Consider the following 23,855-nt stretch of genomic DNA (forward strand, 5'->3'; position numbering starts at 1 on the left):
GTCACCTTCCTCTAAATGATCACATTGTTGTCCTGCAAAATTTTTAAGACCTTTACCAAATTAGAGCCATGCCCTGTATTTAATGAATCACCATGATTGCATCTCCCTCGATAGCTTAAATGAGAGAGTTCAAGTTGTTGTAAGCTGTTGTTAAAGTGGAGAGGGTATACTGATGAAAAGACTTTAATGAATTGGTATTTGAAATGTGGTTCACTCAAGGAGACTACTTTTCTCAAAATACACTGTCATAATATCCACTGGGAAGAAAGCTATCAAAGAAGAAAGAGGCCTAGATAAGTTTACGGTATCTAGGAAGATCAATTTTTTTCTAGAGAAAATACATTGTCTTCGTCATATTAGAGATGGCTAAAATAATGTTTTGTGTTTTGTTTTTCTTTTTAACAACGGGACTGGTGGCATATTACAGTGCTAAAAATAAAAACTGGGTTGGGCATAAAACAATGAATTCTGCCATCTTTGAGAAAACTAAATATTTTTCATGCTATATAACCTGAAAGCATATCTCATTTGTAGTTACAATTTCTTTTGAAAAACTTTCAAACATACACAGTAGTAGAGACAATAGTATAATGATCCTTCATGTACCCATCACCCAGATTTAATAATTAATAAGGTTTTTCAATGCTTGATTCATCTATCCCTTTTTCTTTCTCTCCCACTCTCTTTGTTGAATTATTTTAAATCATTTTGCTTTACTTCAGCATGCACTTCTAAAATTGTGGGTATATTCTTACATAACCATGATGTAATTACCATACCTAACAATTTTAAGAATAATCCATTGGTACCATCTACTATTCCAGTCCATATTCACATTTTCTCAATTGTCTCAGAAATATCTTTTTATATTTTTCTTCTTAAATTTACTTTAACTTTGGATGAAACTGTAGAATAACATGGTGATATTTTACCAAAGTTGCCTACAGTTGGTCTATATTACACTATGAATCTATGTGATAGAAAACTGTCTCTACTGTACATGAGTGGGTGGAATAGTCGTGACTGCCTATATACAGAATAATCTTTCAGTGAGATGTAAAAACTGGTGTTGCTGTTATGAAGCATCTGTTATTTCACAAATTGCTTATTTCTGCCAAATGTGCAGTAATCAATATTTCATAGACTTTTAAAATTAGGTAAGTTAATTCTCCTGCTTGAAAAACATGAATGAAAATATTCAACCACTCAAAGGGGCTTTGAATCATCATGAAATGATTTCAATTTATGAGATTATGGTGTTATGGAGGGTGATAAAATTTGTATATTCATAGCACCTTTCTTTTCATTCCCCAGCCCCAAAATACACACACACACACACACACGTACACACTTTGAAATCGTGAGCGAAAGGGTTTGAGGATTTATGTTGGTTTGAACTTCTTGACAGATTGTATTTTCGTAAACTGAGTTGTACAGGATGTACTCTGGGAGGGCAATTAGCAGAATTCTTCATGCGTTTAGCTAGGAAAAAAGTGAAAACATATCACATGTCATTTGTGGCCTGATACTTTAGCTTTAATGTCACTGAGAGGAGTTATAAAATAGGCAGCTCTGTTTCTCTAAATATTAACACCATCTGATATAAAGTTCACAGAATTGGTGCAAGAAACAGTATTTTCAAAGTTGTCGAATTGCAGTACCATTTTTCTCCATAAATAAATAAAAAGGAAGAAGAGTACACAAAGCAGTAAACAGGTTTTAGTTGAGCATTAGACCACTAAAGCAGAAGTGAAACTTTATTTTTTTATTTTTTTTATTAGTTTCTGCTTTATAACAAAGTGAATCAGTCATACATATACATCTGTTCCCACATCCCTTCCCTCATGCATCTCCCTCCCTCCCACCCTTTCCATCCCACCCCTCCAGGCGGTCACAAAGCACCGAGCTGATCTCCCTGTGCTCACTACCGAACGTGAGGTATATAGATGGTGGGAAGCAGCCGCAGAAGTGAAACTTTAGATAACCACGAAACTGGCCAGTACTTCTTATACTCCATTTTTCTGTAAAGTATCCTAGGCACAAAGACTTTTTAAAATCAGAAAATCACAAATAATTTTGTCTTAAAATTTGTGTGCGTCTGGGTAGTCTCCTAAGTCCTTGAGAATGAAATACATATTTAAGAATCATTTAAGGAAGCAGAAAGAAGAGATGGGACAGAATACATGCACATTAATTTGCAGGCTGCATCACGAGAATAATCAAGGTAAAAACCACTTTCATGTTCCTTTCAAATCAAGAGGCTTTCTCAGATGAATGTCATGTCCTACATTTCACTGGCAATAAATAGAAGTAGAATCTGATTGTAACCAAACTTAACTATTTAGAAGCATCTTACTTGTAAAATAGCATAGAATATTGTTCAACATTTATGAAGAAAACCGGAATCACAGCCTTTTGGAGTCAGAAGGGATAGAGATCCTTTATCACAACCCTTTCATGTCATGGTTGAAAAAGCTGAGGCCCAAATTGGTCCAGTGACTTATCCTAAATCACACATCAACTAAGTGATAAAATCAAGACTAGAACTGAGGTCTCCCACCTCTCAGCCTCGTGTCCTTTTTGCTATACTTCACATATTTAACACCTAGGTGACTGAGTAGTATTAGAATGGTGTATACATTATATAGCTTATCAGTTATACAATTAATTTCAATTTTGGCTCAATTTTTTGAATTTGTGATATATTTTATTTTCACCTTATTAATTTGTTATTTAATAGTATTGCTCAATTTTAGTGATTTATATGCATTGTATAACAATAACTTATAAAACAATAGTAGGAGTTGTTTTTTGTAGATGGGGCAGCAGAACCAGCACTAGATGGATCCTTCCACTCCAAAGTGGCTTTGTTTGTTTGTTTCTCTTCCCTGATTCTGAAGCTGTGAAACGAAGAGCTATTGGAAAGACGAGAAGTTAAGAGTTCATTCGGCTGTCCAGATGTATCCAAGTACCCCGATATTTGGCAATAAATACATCTGGGCAACTGATTGAATTTTTCGCTTTTCACGACTCGACTGGAATCCTCTACAGCCAGAAGGGCCTGCTATATAGCCAAAAGTTTGTGATCTCTTAACCTAATGATATGGGAAGTGGGAGTTGCTTATTGGGGAGGAGACAACAATGTAAATATAAGTGGGAAAACATTTTAGTTTGCAGCTCAATTGAATTTTAAGTATCTTAGCAAAAGATGAAGGAGTTTCCCACCCTAGTTTGCAAAATTAAAATCAAACGAACAGAAAATGTTGAACTGTTCCCACCAATGACACTTGTGTGCTTAACTCACCAGTATAAAAGGACTGGATTTTTTATTGTGATTGAGAAGGCCCAGCAAATGCTGGCTCACATTATTAGTATATTATAATATTTTTAAAATATCTAACCTCAAGCCATGGCTACATAACCAAGTCCATCTAAAGTATTTCCCCCAGTCACTCTTTATCCCATTACGCCACTCCATTTTACTCATATCAATTCTTACTATCTGAAATTATCCTACTTATTTGTTTAAATGTTTATTGTCTGTATCTCCTACTAGAATATAAGCTCCTGGAGAGCAGGGACCTGTTCTACTTTGTTTGCTACAGCACCTGGCAGAGCGCCTACCATATAATAGGCAATCAATAAATATTTGAATTCACGAAAGTGCTGTCACACAGAGTTTTCAGTCCTGCAAATCAGTCGGAATTGGTCTCCAACACAGAGATTTAGCATATGGTTTGCTCCGCGAGCTCCCCTGTTTAAAAGCCTTCAATTTATTCTGCTATGTAGATACTTATGTTGAGATAATTCAGAGACAGTTCTGCTGCCACCTGTGGAGCAAGCAGCTTCAAATAGCTGAGCACACTGCCCACAAAGCCAGATTCTCTCGATGTCTGTTACTACTGTCAGGAAGGGGGACATTTACCCTTCTACCCTTCTTGAGTTCTTGTGGCTGGACTAATAAAATTGTCACAAGACAGACTAACAGGAGAAAAAGAAACAAATTTTAATTCATGTATATGAAGCACTCATAGAAATAGGACCTAAGAAGTGGCTAAAGCAGGCAGCTTTTATAATTTTTAGACAAGGAAACAGTAAATTTGTGAGGAGTTGACAGGACAAAGAAACTTAGGCTTTGGGCGCTTAACTAGTGAGGAATCTAAACAGAGTTTGAGCTTGAGACAGTAAATTAAAGAAGTAACAAGGTTTGTTTATACAGACTTCTTGGTCCCAAATTCCCTATCTCTGGCAATAATGATGTCCTACTCCCAAATGCAAGGAGTGCATATGATATTTATTTCCTGCTTTCAGGGAGACAGAAAGGAGGGTCAGAGTGTCCCTCTTGCATTGGCTGTTTCTTAATTTTAATTGAAAATAATCAATATGCCATTGAAGCATATTTGGGGGCAGCCTGACCTGGGACCCAACACTACTATCATGAAGTGATTTTGATAGCTATTTTAACTCTATCAATTTGGAGGCTATTTTGTTTTTGAAGTATTATTTTAGGTAAATGGAATAGGTCTAGCTGTGAAAAACAGGATTTTATATACTGTAGATTTTAGGAGTTAACTATCTTGTAATGTCTCACTAAATTAAACAGTAATCACTCTCATGAAATACATAAAATGCAAGCAGAAGCATTTAGTAAATACAAATAAGGAGAAACTATTTCATGTTTCATTTTAATTTCAAGTACAAGAGGAACAGTTGAATTTGCTTAAACAACCACTTACATTATCTTGAGGGGGTGGGGGAAGGAAATGACAGTAATGACACTAGATTTGCATTCAAATAGAATAATCACCTTATTACCCGATCTAATGAAATGCCCAAGAGAGACCCAGAGTCTCATCCAGTTAATGCTCCCGGCCCCCAACCTTCATTTACAAAAGTGTCTCAGTTTGGAGAAGCTTTGTAACCACCTAGAGGGGTGGGATAGGGAGGGTGGGAGGGAGGGAGATGCAAGAGGGAAGAGATATGGGAACATATGTATATGCATAACTGATTCACTTTGTTATAAAGCAGAAACTAATAAAGCATTGTAAAGCAATTATACTCCAATAAAGATGTAAAAAAAAAAATCACCCAACATATATAGTTGCATATTCAGAAAAGTTAGAATTCTCGATGGCACTTTATGAGGAAATGTCCATTTCTGTGTCTGAAGGGCTACATTCTCAGGCAAACCAAAGAAAGATGCAGTAAGCAAGTTGCTAGTATCATATTATCCTGTGATATAGATACTCAATTTAGTAAGGAACTAATCATTCCCATTGAAGACTGTTAGCTTGAGGCTTTTTGCCTAATATAAAGTAACATTTTCTGGCAAAGCAGATTTCTAAACATTCGAAGGTCATGAAATTGCCTTTCCCAAAGGTTGTTCTAAAGAACATCAATTATCAAATTTCTTAAAGTAGATTAAATATAGGCCTGTCTGAAGGCAGAGGACTGGATTACATGATCACTCATAATTTTTTCAGCCCTAGGAGTTCTGTGAATTCATAATTGTAGAAGAAATTAAGACGTTACTTGAATATAGAAGTTTTGAATTTATTTAACTTCCTAGAATAAATATCTAAGTGAGCCTAACATGCTTGAAAATCCTGGATTGACTGATAGAAGAGCAGGGTTTTTTTCTTTATTGTAGAAGAGTTTTTAATCACATTGATTATAACTGGATAGCTTAGCAATTTTTATTAAAACCATAAATAGTTATTATCTGATTTGACTGTAGTTAGCAAAGGTGAATTTTTCATATGACAACTGTATATTTTATTAGAAAATCTCTACAGTACATTTGAAGTTGAAAGAAAAATTCCTACAACATTCATTAGTCCTAAGAACAATTTTTGAATTAAAAGATTTCCCCTCAAAATGCTGTAAATCTGTGCCACATTAATATAGTCTTCCCGGGACTAATTTAAACACTTGTGACTAATTCACTTTTGATCTAGCCATCTGCTGAAAGCTCAAAGGCTATAGTAACCTGAAGGAAGATTTATATTTTAAGATTATGAGTCCATAATTTCTGAACAGAGAAAACTGACAAAACTTAAACCTCTTTGTATATTATCATTCAATTCTTAAATGCTTTATTATAAAAAAATCAGAGAAGAATGATCTCAGTTAACTGTCTATTCAATCATTTTTAACAACATTTAGTGTCAGATATAGGCTCTTCAGTATGAGAGAAACCAATCTGCTGCATCACCATGATGAGCTCATGGAACTTCCAGAAATCTAATGTAAACTATGTCTTTTTATGGGTTACTGTATACCCCCCAAATTTTATTAAAACATCAAGTAGAAACACTGGCATTTTCTTTTTAGCCTCATCAATATTATGTTTGACCTTGTCTGGGAAAGAAAGAATAAGAAACAGTTTGAGGACAGAAAATGTGATTGAAACATGAACAATCTTTCTTCAGTGTCAAAGGTGGAAAAGGTCATGGTAAAAATGAACTATAAAAGGTTAGCTTAGAAGGTGCAAGGAAATGTCCAGGGTTTTCAATAAAGTTGTAGACTTTTATCCTCTCCAAACACAATTTGGACAAAATCACAGCCCTCCCTTTATTCTTAGGATATTTTGATGTCACACCTTAAATCACTTCAATTCTCTCCCTTTCCCTTTCCTTCAATCAGCCAATTACTTTGTACCCAGCACTTCACTAAGGAATGTGGGAGTTACCTGGAAAGTACACTTAGATGGTTCTTCCTCTCAAAAAGTTGCCTTTAGGGCTTCGCCGGTGGCACAGTGGTTGAGAGTCCGCCTGCTGATGCAGGGGATGGGGGTTCGTGCCCCGGTCCGGGAGGATCCCACGTGCTGCGGAGCAGCTGGGCCCGTGAGCCATGGCCCCTGAGCCTGCACGTCCGGAGCCTGTGCTCCGCAACGGGAGAGGCCACAGCAGTGAGAGGCCCGCGTACTGCAAAAAAAAAAAAAAAAAAAAGTTGCCTTTAGTACACATTTAGTACACATCTGCCTCTGCTGCATTGGACAAAACCCTTTGAACATTTTCCATTTCCTCACCAACCACCTCCTCTCATCTGGCTAGTCCTTTTCTCTTCCCTTCATCCAACTACATTCTAGACCCCTTCTACACTACTTTATTGAAATGGTGCTAAGCTCACCAGCAATCAATCTCCTTTTAGACAAACCACACCGTATGCACTGTTCCTTCTCAAAATACATTCCCTTGACATTTTCCCTTTTGCCTATTCTTTCCATTTTATTTGCTGCCCTCTCCCTTTATTTTTTTCTCTAATGTCTACTCTCTACTGGTTTAACAGTTGACTCTTAAACCTAATCCTCAATTATGACTTTACTGGAGTCCAAAATCATGGGGTTTCTTTCCCCTTGTTGTTGTTGTTCTTGTTATTACTTCAAAAAGAGAGCAATGTAGACGCTCTTTTATCAGCTAAATTTAATATGTGTAAAACTGAGATAATGTGCAAAACTGATTTCCCTTCCTCATCTTTGTAGTTTTCACAAATGAATTTAATAAGTATTCTATGGACCACAAGGATGGTCATATATCTCCCACCACTTGGATGGCAAATCGGCGTGGAAAACTAGGTATCTCTTAGAGAGAGCATGGTACTGGTCTTCCAAGTGAATCATCACATTATTGCCCAATGAAGGCAAGAGGCGTAGCATGACTAAACTCATGACCATGCAAAACCCTTATACGGTCACTAAGAAGAAGTCAAAATAAAAGCTGTGTGCTGAAGAAATCTTAGCCAGGTCCCATCATAGTCATTCTTAAATTTAGAGCTAAATGAGAATCACACCAATTAGCTATGAAACTAACAAATTCCCAAGTCTAGCCTGCAACCATGTTGGAAGAGTCAAAAATAGCTTTTGTTCTTTTTAATTCATGCCAGCCTTTCTTCCCCACAGTGTTTTTTTATTTTTTCAAAAAAAAATTCACTTCCAAGATGATTATTAAAAATGGCTCTTAAGCAGTTCTATGAGTGATACTGATTCTGGTAGTTTGAAATTTAGTTCTGAATATAGAGTGGAGATCCTATTTAAGGCCAATTATTTTCAAGTGCTCACACTATTTTTGATGATGTATGCTATATGACAGATGACATATGTTGACGTATGGGCATAGATTTTATAGGCATCAATTAAATATAATGCTCAGGATATGAGTTTTGCTTAGTTGAAATTCCACATTAACTGAAGTTATTCTGCAATATCTTGTGTACTATTAAGAACTGTATGAACAGGAAAAGAGCTGTAAAAAATACAAACACATGGAGGCTAAACAATACACTACTTAATAACGAAGTGATCACTGAAGAAATCAAAGAGGAAATTAAAAAATACCTAGAAACAAATGACAATGGAGACACGACGACCCAAAACCTATGGGATGCAGCAAAAGCAGTTCTAAGAGGGAAGTTTATAGCAATACAATCCCACCTTAAGAAACAGGAAACATCTCGAATAAACAACCTAACCTTGCACCTAAAGCAATTAGAGAAAGAAGAACAAAAACATCCCAAAGTTAGCAGAAGGAAAGAAATCATAAAAATCAGCTCAGAAATAAATGAAAAAGAAATGAAGGAAACGATAGCAAAGATCAATAAAACTAAAAGCTGGTTCTTTGAGAAGATAAACAAAATTGATAAACCATTAGCCAGACTCATCAAGAAAAAAAGGGAGAAGACTCAAATCAATAGAATTAGAAATGAAAAAGGAGAAGTAACAACTGACACTGCAGAAATACAAAGGGTCATGAGAGATTACTACAAGCAACTCTATGCCAATAAAATGGACAACCTGGAAGAAATGGACAAATTCTTAGAAATGCACAACCTGCCAAGACTGAAGAAGGAAGAAATAGAAAATATGAATAGACCAATCACAAGCACTGAAATTGAAACTGTGATAAAAAATCTTCCAACAAACAAAAGCCCAGGACCAGATGGCTTCACAGGCGAATTCTATCAAGCATTTAGAGAGGAGCTAACACCTATCCTTCTGAAACTCTTCCAAAATATAGCAGAGGGAGGAACACTCCCAAACTCATTCTACGAGGCCACCATCACCTTGATACCAAAACCAGACAAGGATGTCACAAAGAAAGAAAACTACAGGCCAATATCACTGATGAACATAGATGCAAAAATCCTCAACAAAATACTAGCAAACAGAATCCAACAGCACATTAAAAGGATCATACACCATGATCAAGTGGGGTTTATTCCAGGAATGCAAGGATTCTTCAATATACGCAAATCAATCAACGTGATACACCATATTAACAAATTGAAGGAGAAAAACCATATGATCATCTCAATAGATGCAGAGAAAGCTTTTGACAAAATTCAACACCCATTTATGATAAAAACCCTGCAGAAAGTAGGCATAGAGGGAACTTTCCTCAACATAATAAAGGCCATATATGACAAACCCACAGCCAGCATCGTCCTCAATGGTGAAAAACTGAAACCATTTCCACTAAGATCAGGAACAAGACAAGGTTGCCCACTCTCACCACTCTTATTCAACCTAGTTTTGGAAGTTTTAGCCACAGCAATCAGAGAAGAAAAGGAAATAAAAGGAATCCAAATCGGAAAAGAAGAAGTAAAGCTGTCACTGTTTGCAGATGACATGATACTATACATAGAGAATCCTAAAGATGCTACCAGAAAACTACTAGAGTTAATCAATGAATTTGGTCAAGTTGCAGGATACAAAATTAATGCACAGAAATCTCTGGCATTCCTATATACTAATGATGAAAAATCTGAAAGTGAAATCAAGGAAACACTCCCATTTACCATTGCAACAAAAAGAATAAAATATCTAGGAATAAACCTACCTAAGGAGACAAAAGACCTGTATGCAGAAAATTATAAGACACTGATGAAAGAAATTAAAGATGATACAAATAGATGGAGAGATGTACCATGTTCTTGGATTGGAAGAATCAACATTGTGAAAATGACTCTACTACCCAAAGCAATCTACAGATTCAATGCAATCCCTATCAAACTACCACTGGCATTTTTCACAGAACTAGAACAAAAAATTTCACAATTTGTATGGAAACACAAAAGACCCCGAATAGCCAAAGCAATCTTGAGAACAAAAAATGGAGCTGGAGGAATCAGGCTCCCTGACTTCAGACTATACTACAAAGCTACAGTAATCAAGACAGTATGGTACTGGCACAAAAACAGAAAGATAGATCAATGGAACAGGATAGAAAGCCCAGAGTTAAACCCACGGACATATGGTCACCTTATCTTTGATAAAGGAGGCAGGAATGTACAGTGGAGAAAGGACAGTCTCTTCAATAAGTGGTGCTGGGAAAACTGGATAGGGACATGTAAAAGTATGAGATTAGATCACTCCCTAACACCATACACAAAAATAAGCTCAAAATGGATTAAAGACCTAAATGTAAGGCCAGACACTATCAAACTCTTAGAGGAAAACATAGGCAGAACACTCTATGACATAAATCACAGCAAGATCCTTTTTGACCCACCTCCTAGAGAAATGGAAATAAAGACAAAAATAAACACATGGGACCTAATGAAACTTAAAAGCTTTTGCACAGCAAAGGAAACCATAAACAAGACCAAAAGACAACCCTCAGAATGGGAGAAAATATTTGCCAATGAAGCAACTGACAAAGGATTAATCTCCAAAATTTATAAGCAGCTCATGCAGCTCAATAACAAAAAAACAAACAACCCAATCCAAAAATGGGCAGAAGACCTAAATAGACATTTCTCCACAGAAGATATACAGACTGCCAACAAACACATGAAAGGATGCTCAACATCTTTACTCATTAGAGAAATGCAAATCAAAACTACCATGAGATATCATCTCACACCAGTCAGAATGGCCATCATCAAAAAATCTAGAAACAATAAATGCTGGAGAGGGTGTGGAAAAAAGGGAACACTCTTGCACTGCTGGTGGGAATGTGAATTGGTACAGCCGCTATGGAGAACGGTATGGAGGTTCCTTAAAAAACTACAAATAGAACTACCATATGACCCAGCAATCCCACTACTGGGCATATACCCTGAGAAAACCATAATTCAAAAAGAGACATGTACCAAAATGTTCATAGCAGCCCTATTTACAATAGCCCGGAGATGGAAACAACCTAAGTGTCCATCATCGGATGAATGGATAAAGAAGATGTGGCACATATATACAATGGAATATTACTCAGCCATAAAAAGAAATGAAATTGAGCTATTTGTAATGAGGTGGATAGACCTAGAGTCTGTCATACAGAGTGAAGTAAGTCAGAAAGAGAAAGACAAATACTGTATGCTAACACATATATATGGAATTTAAGAAAAAAAAATGTCATGAAGAACATAGGGGTAAGACAGGAATAAAGACACAGACCTACTAGAAAATGGACTTGAGGATATGGGGAGGGGGAAGTGTAAGCTGTGACAAAGTGAAAGAGCGGCATGGACATATATACACTACCAAACGTAAGGTAGATAGCTAGTGGGAAGCAGCCGCATAGCACAGGGAGATCAGCTCGGTGCTTTGTGACCGCCTGGAGGGGTGGGATAGGGAGGGTGGGAGGGAGACGCAAAAGGGAGAGGATATGGAAACATATGTATATGTATAACTGATTAAATTTGTTATAAGGCAAAAAATTTAAAAAAAAGCATATAATAAAAAAAAAAAAAAAAAAAAAAAAAAAAAGAACTGTATGAAAACTAATATTTGTCCCCTTTTTTGCCTTAGCAAACATAGTTACTGTTAGTGATGCCTGAAGATCTTACAGAGCTTTAGAGAGAGCATGAAAAGATTTGTGATTTATGTTGCAGAAAGAAATGAGAGATTGGTCTGAATGTGTATTTACTGATCCTGAACTTATTTCTGTGACTTAATCTGTAATTTTCTCTTCATGCTTGAGACAATTTCAGGTTAATCAATGCTTTTCTCTACACAAAATTTTATATATATATTTATATATATACACAAACACAAATACATGTATACATATGTACACACATATAAATGTGTATATATATTCTTATTATGTTGCTACATGATCAAACATAGTTTCTATAAGAATCATAAATTCTCATTAAAAATTAATCAATTACTCTGTCAGTTATCCCATGTGATTTTTTAATTTATTTTGTAAAACACAAGTCCTCCCAAATTTGAATACTTGAACTCACACATATTTGTGTGTGTGTGTTCACACAATCATGAGAATTCCATTATGAAAGACTGGTGGAATCTGAGAGGTATGCAGATCAGTGTTCAATTAGAGTTGTTTTTTGTTTGTCTGTTTCTCTTATTAATTTCTTATCCAAGGCTTTAAGAGATTTTGCATCCCCTCCCTTTTTTGTAGAATTACTCACAGAACATTTCTCATACTGTAGTTAAGGGGACGATTTGGGGATAAATTTTTGTGTAAGTAGCACTAAGAGAACTCACAAGTGAGAGCTGAGGGATAAGAAGTGAGAATAAATTAAATTTGTAGCTTGACTAACTAGAATAAGAGTGCTGTTGAATAAGATGGGAAACATAGGGAGGTGCAATTTTCTCTGGTAAAATTTTATTTCCAAATTTCTAAAAGGAACTAGAAAACACTAAAAAAGATTACTGACAAATTTTTATCATATTCCTTGAAAATATTTACAAATTAAACAAAAGCGATGACCTTTCAATATTCCATGTTCTCAAGCTATTCAACTCTCTTTCTCCCTTTCTCTCTCCCTTTCTCTCTCTCCCCACCCACAAACATACACAACTAAATTTTTCTCATTGACAGCCCACTACATGCAAACTTAACATCACAGTCTTGACTCTTATAATAGCTTGTGATCCCCAAAAAGAATACAGTTACATGTTTGGTATGAGAAGAGAGTATAATCAAAATCCAAAAAAAGAAGATATAGAGAAGGCAACATGAAAAACAGAGAGGTTTACCTACTCTATTCCCAGTTAAGAATTGCTATGCAGAAAAACCAAGGGGTCTCAATGTTAATGATTAGAAATCATGCTGGGTATTTCTTCAATATCAATGTAAAAATTCATAGTGACACGATTTACTCCGTGTAAAGATATTATTTCCACAGGGAGCACAGCAGAGATCCTCAGCAAATTTGCATCCAGTCTACTCTTGGCCAACATTTTAGCACACTGAATATAGTGAGGGCTAAGTGGTGAATAATCTCTTATGTAAATATTTGGTGGGGTTTTGCATTGCAATCAATAACTCCTTCAAAAATAGCCTACAGAAATCAAAGGTACTCACTCTGAAATTCTTTGATATTTGTAGTGTTCATGTTTCCTTCCTAATTCCTTTGAAAATGCACTGTCAGTTCTTAATCAATAAATGAAACTAAAATTTTTTTTCAATCATCGAGTGCAACTGACCTTTTGTTTGCAATTTTCAACATTATCCCATGTGCCCTGACTGCAACATATTATCTGTTGGATACTAACTAGTTGGTTCATAGGGTTGTTGCTATATTTAATTAGGTAAACTTAATCAACTCATTTATTTTGGTATAAACCTGTGGCTACCCTCTGGATAATATTGTTGGTTAATGCAAAAGTATAAAGAAAGCTATCTATGAAAAAGCAGATTGCTTCACTGGAAAAAAAAATTAGAAATGTTGTACAAAATATGTTCACTTTATAAAAATGCTTAAAACTGGTTTTAGTTTTTCATTGTTCTATAAGATGAAACCTTTTTACTTTATACATGCTACTTAATTATTGGATCACAAACTTTCCTCCAATAGTTTGCAAATTAAGAAGCATATATTCTTAATTTCTTTTTCAAAACACTGCTTTGTACTCCAGCAGGGGGAGATTTAGTAGAAGCCCCATATAAAGAAAGTATATACAAGAAATTTTAGAAAAATTATGATGGTTTTATATTGGTAAATAAATGAAAAATCTATTCTCTTTGCCATTTTTTATCGCTTATATAATATGCTTGCTTGTTTGCTAAATTTAGTATTGATTATTTCTTATCACTTAATAAATATATTTACTTTTATTTAATCGAAGGTTATTAAAGTTATTTAAACTTTTAACTAACTCTCTTTTTCTTTTTTCTCTCCCCAGAAAGGATGGCATAATGAATCCAGTCTGTTAAATTTCCTCTTCTCAATTTTAAACTTTGGTTGCTTAAGACTGAAGCAATTATGGTGAACCTGAGGAAGGCAGTGCACTCGTTCCTGTAAGGATGTTATTACCTATTATTTTTTTAAAATAACTTTTCATAGTGGTTTGCTCAAAAATGTTAAAAAGGGTTTTATATGATTATTCAGCTATATTTGCCTCAATCTGTATAAATGACTTGCATTCCAATAGACTAATATTACTGGTGTTTTCTATTCAAAAACAATAAATGGGAAAAAAACCAATAACTTGAACTCCAATTAAACACAACCACTCATATATTCAAACAAGTAATATCATACAAAAAGAATTCTGATACTTGTGGTTGCTTTCTGTATGGTTAAAATGTAGAAATAAGAAAGGTTCTTTCCTCTTCCTTCCTGCATGAACTAAACAGCAAAGAGAATAAATGTCTTTACAAGTCTCTGGTTTTATGAAAAATAGTTAAGGTTGCAAAAGAATGAGAGAGAAGTCAGGAAATAGGGGTTGGAGGATGTAGCTGGACAGGATGTAGCCTTGAGGCAATGAACTAGTAGTTAAAGTCAATAGAACATAACATAAAAGTGATAAGGAAAGCGTTGAATTCAAGCACTAAGCAACTCAAAACATGATCTAATCCAGGTATATCTTCTTTTTAACTTAGTAAAAGGTTGGTTTGCTTTCTTCTAAACCTACTCTTTGAGGAATGGGGGCATGGAAAACAAGATCCAGGGCTCTGTAAACTCTGATCAGTACAACTGAGAAGCCTTGAATTGCCTTGCTCCTGCACAATCTCCTCTGTGATTTCTATAAAAGTGCTCACTGAGGAAAAAGTTTACAGAGCAGTGTAGATATAAAGTACATCAACACGGGATCCTCGGCAGTATGCACCATTATAGCCCATCTTGGATGTCATTGTACATTGTAGTGATGATAGTCTCAAGGATACGTGGTTCCAAGAAAACTAGAGCAGAGAGGAAAAGGAAAGGGTGAAGGACAGTGATAAAGAAGGGAAAAGAAGAGCCAGGTCTGGGAAAATGAAAGGACAACTTAGTATATAGCCCTTGATCCATATACCAAATGCAGGGCTACCTTAAAGGGTACCAAATTATTCTGCTATGGAATTAAAGAATTCACATAGAATTTTTTCCATTACATTAAGAGAAACAAGGGATCATTCATCTCTTCTACTAACGCCCATTGTCATATGCCATGCAAAAACTCAGTAGATTTAAAATGTACTCAGACTTTTAAATCAAATTACAATTTTGTTTATCTACTAAGAATGTCAGATATTTTCATTCAAAACTTAGTAGCAATGAATAAGTTATTTGAACTATTCAGATAGAAATTGTGATTTTTGTGCACGTATTTTATGAGACTTTTTTTCCCCCAATGGGTTATATTTATTTTTTTATTTTTTTATTTTTTTTGCCTTTTTGCCACAGCTCTTTATTTTTTTTAAAATTAGTTTCTGCTTTATAACAAAGTGAATCAGTCATACATATACATCTGTTCCCACATCCCTTCCCTCTTGCGTCTCCCTCCCTCCCACCCTCCCTATCCCACCCCTCCAGGCGGTCACAAAGCACCGAGCTGATCTCCCTGTGCTATGTGGCTGCTTCTCACTATCTATGGGCTTAATAGCAATCAATATAAGCTTTAGAAACAAGACCTAGACTACTCCTCTTCTGTAAAAGGACTGTATGTTTTTCACTGAGCATGTAAATGTTAGAAATTAGGTTTAATTACAATACAGCCAATTCTTGATTACAATACAGTAGAAAATAGGATTGACTGCAGTAAAAATCATAATAATTTGCTCATAAGTAGTGCTCAATAAGAATTTATTAAATTGAATTGAATTGAAACCAGGAAACTGAAGTAAAAACTCTGTCAGGATTTTTCCCAACACCATTACTTTATTTAATAATTCACAAAAGATATATTTAGATTCTACAAGCTTCCTCAATAATTCAGTATTTGTCTCATGGACTCTTTAATAAAAAGTAAAAATATATTTGACCAGCAGAGGTAGGCAAGATGAATGTTTTAAGTGGTTTTCTACCCCAAAGTTCTAAGATACTCAAATCATAAAATTCATAATTGGACATAGTTTTTCATGTACTTTTGTTATATACAATTTTATTTTGCATTCTTCTACCATTTTTACAGAAATGTGAAAGGATTTAGATGTTTTCACAATTTACTGAGAAAATTTGAAGTTGCACTGCATATCCTGTTAGGACCATATTATCTAGGCTTAAGAATAAATATATTTGTGATTCTGCAACTGACGGTTGAAGATGCAGCATATTATTGTGAGCATAAAGTCTTGTGGGACTACTTGAAATGATCATCAACTAATTTAAACCAGATTTTTTTTTTAATTTCAGAAGAACATGTTTTTCAACAGCTAGGCCAGAAAAGACCTTGGATTTAAAATTACTATCTGAGCCAGTTCTGCATAAATAAGTACCTTCTTAAAATAAAACCAGGACTTAAATTCTTGACAAATTTTGAAGTACATTGAGTTAGGGTATAGCTACCACAAAATACTTTTGTTTAACTTTGAAGGCAGAAAGAAGGTAAGCTCCAACATTTACTGAGGGCCTATTACGACAAAGGTATTATTTTGAGACTTTACATGTATCATTTAATTTTCACAACAATAATGTGATAAAGATCATCCTCATTGTAAAGATGAGGAAATTGATCTTCTGAGAGGTTAAGTGACTGGTCAAAAAAAATCATTTAGGTCATGTAGCCAGGACATTGGCCGCATGCCAAATGCAACAAATACAGTGACAGAATAATCAAAGCTGAAAGCAAATACCTTGCTTCTATTTATTTGGTCCTTTATTTCAATAATTTCTATTCACTTTAACCACAAATTAATTAGGATATAGATTTTTTGAATTACATATTATTTTAGCTTATTTTTTATGTCCCAGGAAAAAAGAATACATCCAGCGTTGGAAAGAAATTAATGATTACTTCTCATTATTTGAAAAAAATTACTATGTATATCTCCCACCGACACGATGCTTAGGATATCAGGCAGCTTTGACTAATGAGGAAGTAGTTTTAAGCTAAATGTCCGAAGTACTAGTTTTCACCTCTTGTAGAATGAGGAAGTCAAAATATTTTCATGATTTCTTCATTATGTTAAAATACATAAAGTATATTAATAAGATATTAAGAGAAATAATTTTTAAACATGGTAGAAAATTATTATAATATTTTACTTAAGTTTAAATAAGGCCAATAATTTTTCAGGTTCAGTGTTCCAGTTTTGGTTCAGAAAGTATAGTGTGTGTGTGTGTGTGTGTGTGTGTGTGTATAATATTATAGATACAATTATGATAATCATAATCATCTAGTGTTACTACTGCAAGTTTCTCTGATGATTGATAAGTGATAGTCAATCTAATCACACATATATTTTCCCTGTAGAAATAATATTTTTAGCTCAAAGAACAAGTGAATGAGATAATGAAATCAAAACTTTTACATGGAGAACTCACAGACTCTGGATTTTGTAATGTCATGTGTCATCCCCCATGCAATTTTCTTGCATAGAGAATTGGTTAGCACATATTGTACCAGTAGAGGAAATTTTCTTCTCTATAAATAATATCAGGGTTTAACAACTAGTACATATAGTATAGTTGTTGCTTAGTATTCATTAAATAACTATTACTGAACATAGAATACACATAAGACAGTCATTCACAGATAATAATTCTTGCTTTTAAGCAGGAACTATTGAATATACTTATCTTTCTTGTTTATCTTATTAAGGAAAATAAATATTAGTTTCATGAGACAATTTAAGGACTTAATGTATGAAACTTGAATAAATCTCATATCACCATCGGGGGAAATTAACTTGGAATGTACAAAACATAACCACTCTCTTGCATTAGTCTGCCACTTGGCCTGAAATTCCTACCAGTAAAAATCTACATAAGTACCATCATGAGAGGTGTACATTTTCAATGACTTAAGAGATTTCTTTTCCAGCATAGGAAAGCAGCAAACCCGTAGGAGTTAATTATCACCACAAATCATTTTCTAACCTAGAACAACACCAGAAAACATAGGACAGAAATGGGGAGAGTGTCAGGTAGAAGGAAAATTTACAGGACAGATATTAAGAAATTATGGGCCAGCATAAAGTCACTCAGCAAGTCAAACAATACTGTGGTTTCAGATTGAGTGTAGAGTGAAAGTCTAAAACACAGGCTTTGAATTCAAGGGGACTTGAGTACGGACCCTGCCCCTGCTACTTACTGGCTATATTTCCTTGAGAAAGTTACTTAACTTCTCTGAACCTCAGTCTCTCCTTATACATGATATAGATCAGTACTGACTTCATGAGGATGTTGTATGAGATCAAATGAGATTATACATATATATTTCAGTAAGCTAAGTGCCTGACTCATATTAAGCATTCAATAAAAGTATGTGGGGAGAGAAAGAAGAGATACTGAGGTTTAATTGAGAGTAGAAATGATGATGATGATAATAATGATTGTTAAAGGAAAAGCAGTTGATTTATATAAGTAATTTATTAGGTACAAGCAATATAATATATACCTGATTATTTTTTTCTTAATTTTCAGTGTGCACCTGATTGGCCTATTGGTTTGGCAATGTGATATTTCTGTGAGCCCAGTAGCAGCCATAGTAACTGACATTTTCAATACCTCCGATGGTGGACGCTTCAAATTCCCAGACGGGGTACAAAACTGGCCAGCACTTTCAATCGTCATAATAATAATCTTGACAATAGGTGGCAACATTCTCGTTATCATGGCAGTAAGCTTGGAAAAGAAACTGCACAATGCCACCAATTATTTCTTAATGTCCCTAGCCATTGCTGATATGCTAGTGGGACTACTTGTCATGCCACTGTCTCTGCTTGCAATCCTTTATGGTAAGTACAAATTTATTAGTATTTTGATCTCAGATCATGTCATAAATCTGTGGCAGGTATCGTAAAAAATCAGAAAGTTAATTATTCTACTCGTATCATTTGGAAAATAAAGAAAAAAGAAAATTGTGTGACAGAAGAAATTGGATGTATGTATCATATTTATTAAATAAATCAGTAGCAGACTCTTGAAAAAGCAAAACAAATGTTTTATAATATATTAAAATCATATATAGATACTCTACTGCTCAGTGTCATTTGTAAACAATGACAATTGCCTTCCAATATACAGAATGTTACAGTGAAAGAAACATGTGCCTACCCCTATGTTCTGGGCAGTACACATACCTAGTACCAGCTTTTATACAAAGATGAAAGAAGCTCATCATCTTCATTTCTTTTAACATCTTTATTGGAGTACAATTGCTTTACAATGGTGTGTTAGTTTCTACTGTATAACAAAGTGAATCAGCTATATGTATAATATATCCCCATATCCCCTCCCTCTTCTGTTTCTCTCCCACTCTCCCTATCCCACCCCTCTAGGTGGTCAAAAAGCACCAAGCTGATCTCGCTGTGCTATGCAGCTGCTTCCCACTAGCTATCTATTTTACATGTGGTAAATATATACATGTAAAATAGATAGCTATCTATTTTACATGTATATATGTCAATGTTATTCTCACTTCATCCCAGCTTACCCTTCTCCCTCACTGTGTCCTCAAGTCCATTCACTATATCTGTGTCTTTATTACTGTCCTGCCCCTAGGTTCATCAGAACTTTTTTTTTAGATTCCATATATATGTGTTAGGATACGGTATTTGTTTTTCTCTTTCTGACTTACTTCACTCTGTATGACAGACTCTAGGTCCATTCACCTCAATACAAATAACTAAATTTTGTTTCCTTTTATGGATGAGTAATATTCCATTGTATATATGTGTCACATCTTCTTTATCCACTCATCTGTTGATGGATACTTAGGTTACTTCCATGTCCTGGCTATTGTAAATAGAGCTGCATGAACATTGTGGTACATGACTCTTTTTTGAATTATGGTTTTCTCAGGGTATATGCCCAGTAGTGGGATTGCTGGGTCATATGCTAGTTCTATGTTTAGATTTTTAAGGAACCCCCATACTGTTCTCCATAGTGGCTGTATCAATTTATATTCCCACCAACAGTGCAAGAGTGTTCCCTTTTCTCCACACCCTCTCCAGCATTTATTGTTTCTAGGTTTTTTGATGATGGCCATTCTGACTGGTATGAGGTGATATCTCATTGAAGTTTTGATTTGCATTTCTCTAATGATTAGTGATGCTGAGCATCCTTTCATGTGTTTGTTGGTAATCTGTATACCTTCTTTGAGGAAATGTCTATTTAGGTCTTCTGCCCATTTTTGGATTGGGTTGTTTGTTTTTTGATATTGAGCTGCATGAGCTGACTGTATATTTTGGAGATTAATCCTTTGTCATTGGCTTCACTTGCAAATATTTTCTCCCATTCTGACAGTTGCCTTTTCATCTTGTTTATGGTTTACTTTGCTGTGCAAAAGCTTTTAGGTTTCCTTAGGTCCCATTAGTATATTTTTGTTTATATTTCCATTTCTCAACAGATCTTGCTGTGATTTATGTCATAGAGTGTTCTGCCTAATGTTTTCCTCTAAGAGTTTTGTAGTGCCTGTCCTTACATTTAGGTCTTCAATCCATTTTGAGTTTATTTTTGTATACGGTGTTAGTAAGTGTTCTAATTTCATTCTTTAACATGTAGCTGTCCAGTTTTCCCAGTGCCACTTATTGAAGATACTGTCTTTTCTCCATTGTATATTCTTGCCTCCTTTAACAAAGATAAGGTGGCCATATGTGCATGGGTTTATCTCTGGGCTTTCTATCCTGTTCCATTGATCTATATTTCTGTTTTTGTGCCAGTACCATAATGTTTTGATTACTGTAGCTTTGTAGTATAGACTGAAGTCAGGGAGCCTGATTCCTCCAGCTCCGTTTTTCTTTCCCAAGATTGCTTTGGCTATTTGGGGTCTTTTGTGTTTCCATACAAATTGTAAAATTTTTGTTCCAGGTCTGTGAAAAATGCCATTGGTAATTTGATAGGGATTGCACTGAATCTGTAGATTGCTTTGGGGAGTATGGTCATTTTCACAATGTTGATTCTTCCAATCCAAGAACATGGTATATCTCTCCATTTGTTTGTATCACCTTTGATTTTTTCATCAGTGTCTTATACTTTTCTGCATACAGGTCTTTTGCCTCCTTAAGTAGGTTTATTCCTAGGTATTTTATTCTTTTTGTTGCAAGAGTAAATGTGAGTGTTTCCTTCATTTCTCTTTCAGATTTTTCATTATTAGTGTATAGGAATGCAAGAGATTTCTGTGCACTCATTTTGTATCCTGCTACTTTACCAAATTCATTGATTAGCTCTAGTAGTTTTCTGGTAGCATCTTAGGATTCTCTATGTATACTATCATGTAAACTGCAAACAGTGACAGTTTTACTTCTTTTCCAATTTGGATTCCTTTTATTTCTTTTTCTTCTCTGAGTGTTGTGGCTAAAACTTCCAAAACTATGATGAATAATAGCAGTGAGAACAGGCAACCTTGTCTTGTTCCTGATCTTAGAGGAAATGGTTTCAGTTTTTCACCTTTGAGAACAATGTTTGCTGTGGGTTTGTCATACATGGGCTTTATTATGTTAAGGTAAGTTCCCTCTATGTCTACTTTCTGGAGAGTTTTTATCATAAATGGGTGTTGAATTTTGTCAAAAGCTCTTTCTGCATCTACTGAGATTATCATATGGTTTTTATCCTGCAATTTGTTAATATGGTGTATCACATTGATTGAATTGTGTATAATGAAGAATCCTTGCATTCCTGGGATAAACTCCACTTGATCATGATGTATGATCCTTTTAATGTGCTGTTGGATTCTGTTTGCTAGTATTTTGTTGAGGATTTTTGCATCTATGTTCATCAGCGATGTTGACCTGTAGGTTTCATTTTTTATGGCACCTTTGTCTGGTTTTGGTATCAGGGTGATGGTGGCCTATAGAATGAGTCTGGGAGTGCTCCTTCCTCTGCAGCCTTTTAGAAGAGTTTGAGAAGTAGGTGTTCGTTCTTCTCTAAATGTTTGATAGAACTCTCCTGTGAAGCCATCTGGTTCTGGGCTTTTGTTTGTTGGAAGATTTTTAATCACAGCCTCAATTTCAGTGCTTGTGATTGGTCTGTTCGTATTTTCTGTTTCTTCCTGGTTCAGTCTCAGAATGTTGTGCTATTCTAAGAATTTTTCCATTTCTTCCAGGTTGTGCATTTTTTTGGCATATAGTTGCTTGTAGTAATCTCTCATGATCCCTTATATTTCTGCAGTGTCAGTTGTTACTTCTCCTTTTTCATTTCTAATTCTGTTGATTTGAGTCTTCTCCCACTTTTTCTTGATGAGTCTGGTTAATTGTTTATCAATTTTGTTTATCTTCTAAAAGAACCAGCTTTTGGTTTTATTGATCTTTGCTATCGTTTCCTTCATTTCTTTTTCATTTATTTCTGAACTGATATTTATGATTTCTTTCCCTCTGCTAACTTTGGAGTCTTTTTGTTCTTCTTTCTCTAATTGCTTCAGGTGTAAGGTTAGGTTGTTTATTTAAGATGTTTCTTGTTTCTTGAGGTAGGATTTCATTGCTATAAACATCCCTCTTAGAACTGCTTTTGCTGCATCTCATAGGTTTTGGGTCATTGTGTTTTCATTGTCATTTGTTTCTAGGTATTTTTTTATTTCTTCTTTGATTTCTTCAGTGACCTCTTGGTTATTTAGTAGCATACTGTTTAGACTCCACGTGTTTGTATTTTTTACAGTTTTTTGCCTATAATTGATATCTAGTCTCATAGAGTTGTGGTTGGAAAAGATGCTTAATATGATTTCAATGTTCTTAAATTTACCAAGGCTTGATTTGTGACCCAAGACATAATCTTTCCTGGAGAATGTTCCATGAGCACTTGAGAAGAAAGTATATTCTGTTGGTTTTGGGTGGAATGTCCTATAAATATCAATTAAGTCTATCTTGCTTAATGTGTCATTTAAAGCTTGTGCTTATTTATTTTCATTTTGGATAAGTTGTCCATTGATGAAAGTGGGGTGTTAAAGTCCCCTACTATTATTGTGTTACTGTTGATTTCCCATTTTATGGCTGTTAGCATTGCCTTATGCATTGAGGTGCTCCTATGTTGGGTGCATAAATATTTACAATTCTATATCTTCTTCTTGGATTGATCCCTTGATCATTATGTAGCGTCCTTCTTTGTCTCTTGTAATAGTCTTTATTTTAAAGTCTATTTTGCCTGATATAAGAATTGCTACTCCAGCCATCTTTTGATTTCCATTTGCATGGAATATCTTTTCCCATCCCCTCACTTTCAGTCTGTATTGTATCCCTAAGTCTGAAGTGGTTCTCTTGTAGACAGCTTATATATGGGTCTTGTTTTGTATCCATTCAGCCAGTCTATATCGTTTGGTGGGAGCATTTAATCCATTTACATTTAAGGTAATTATTGATATGTATGTTCCTATTACCATTTTCTTAATTGTTTTGGGTTTGTTATTGTAGGTCTTTTCCTTCTCTTGTGTTTCCTGCCTAGAGAAATTCCTTTAGCATTTGTTGTAAAGCCAATTTGGTGGTGCTGAATTCTCTTAACTTTTGCTTGTCTTTAATGATTTTAATTTCTCCATCTAATCTGAATGAGATCCTTGGTGGGTAGAGTAATCTTGGTTGTAGGTTTTTACC

At 34.9% G+C, this 23,855-nt stretch overlaps 1 protein-coding gene across 1 annotated transcript in view; it reads left to right on the forward strand.

Annotated features, from left to right (window-relative positions):
- Positions 1 to 14,175: 14,175 nt before the first annotated feature.
- HTR2C (5-hydroxytryptamine receptor 2C) overlaps positions 14,176 to 23,855 on the forward strand; it is a gene marked incomplete at both ends in the record, with an annotated part of 130,611 nt that continues 120,931 nt past the window's right edge. Inside the window, 2 exons of the mRNA XM_082609446.1 lie at positions 14,176 to 14,210; positions 18,760 to 19,073. Of these exons, the coding sequence (XP_082465572.1) occupies positions 14,176 to 14,210; positions 18,760 to 19,073 (349 nt within the window). The remainder of the gene's footprint in view (positions 14,211 to 18,759; positions 19,074 to 23,855) is intronic.

The sequence above is a fragment of the Mesoplodon mirus genome (genome assembly GCF_964341445.2).
Source record: "Mesoplodon mirus genome assembly, chromosome: X".
Lineage (NCBI taxonomy): Eukaryota > Metazoa > Chordata > Mammalia > Artiodactyla > Ziphiidae > Mesoplodon > Mesoplodon mirus.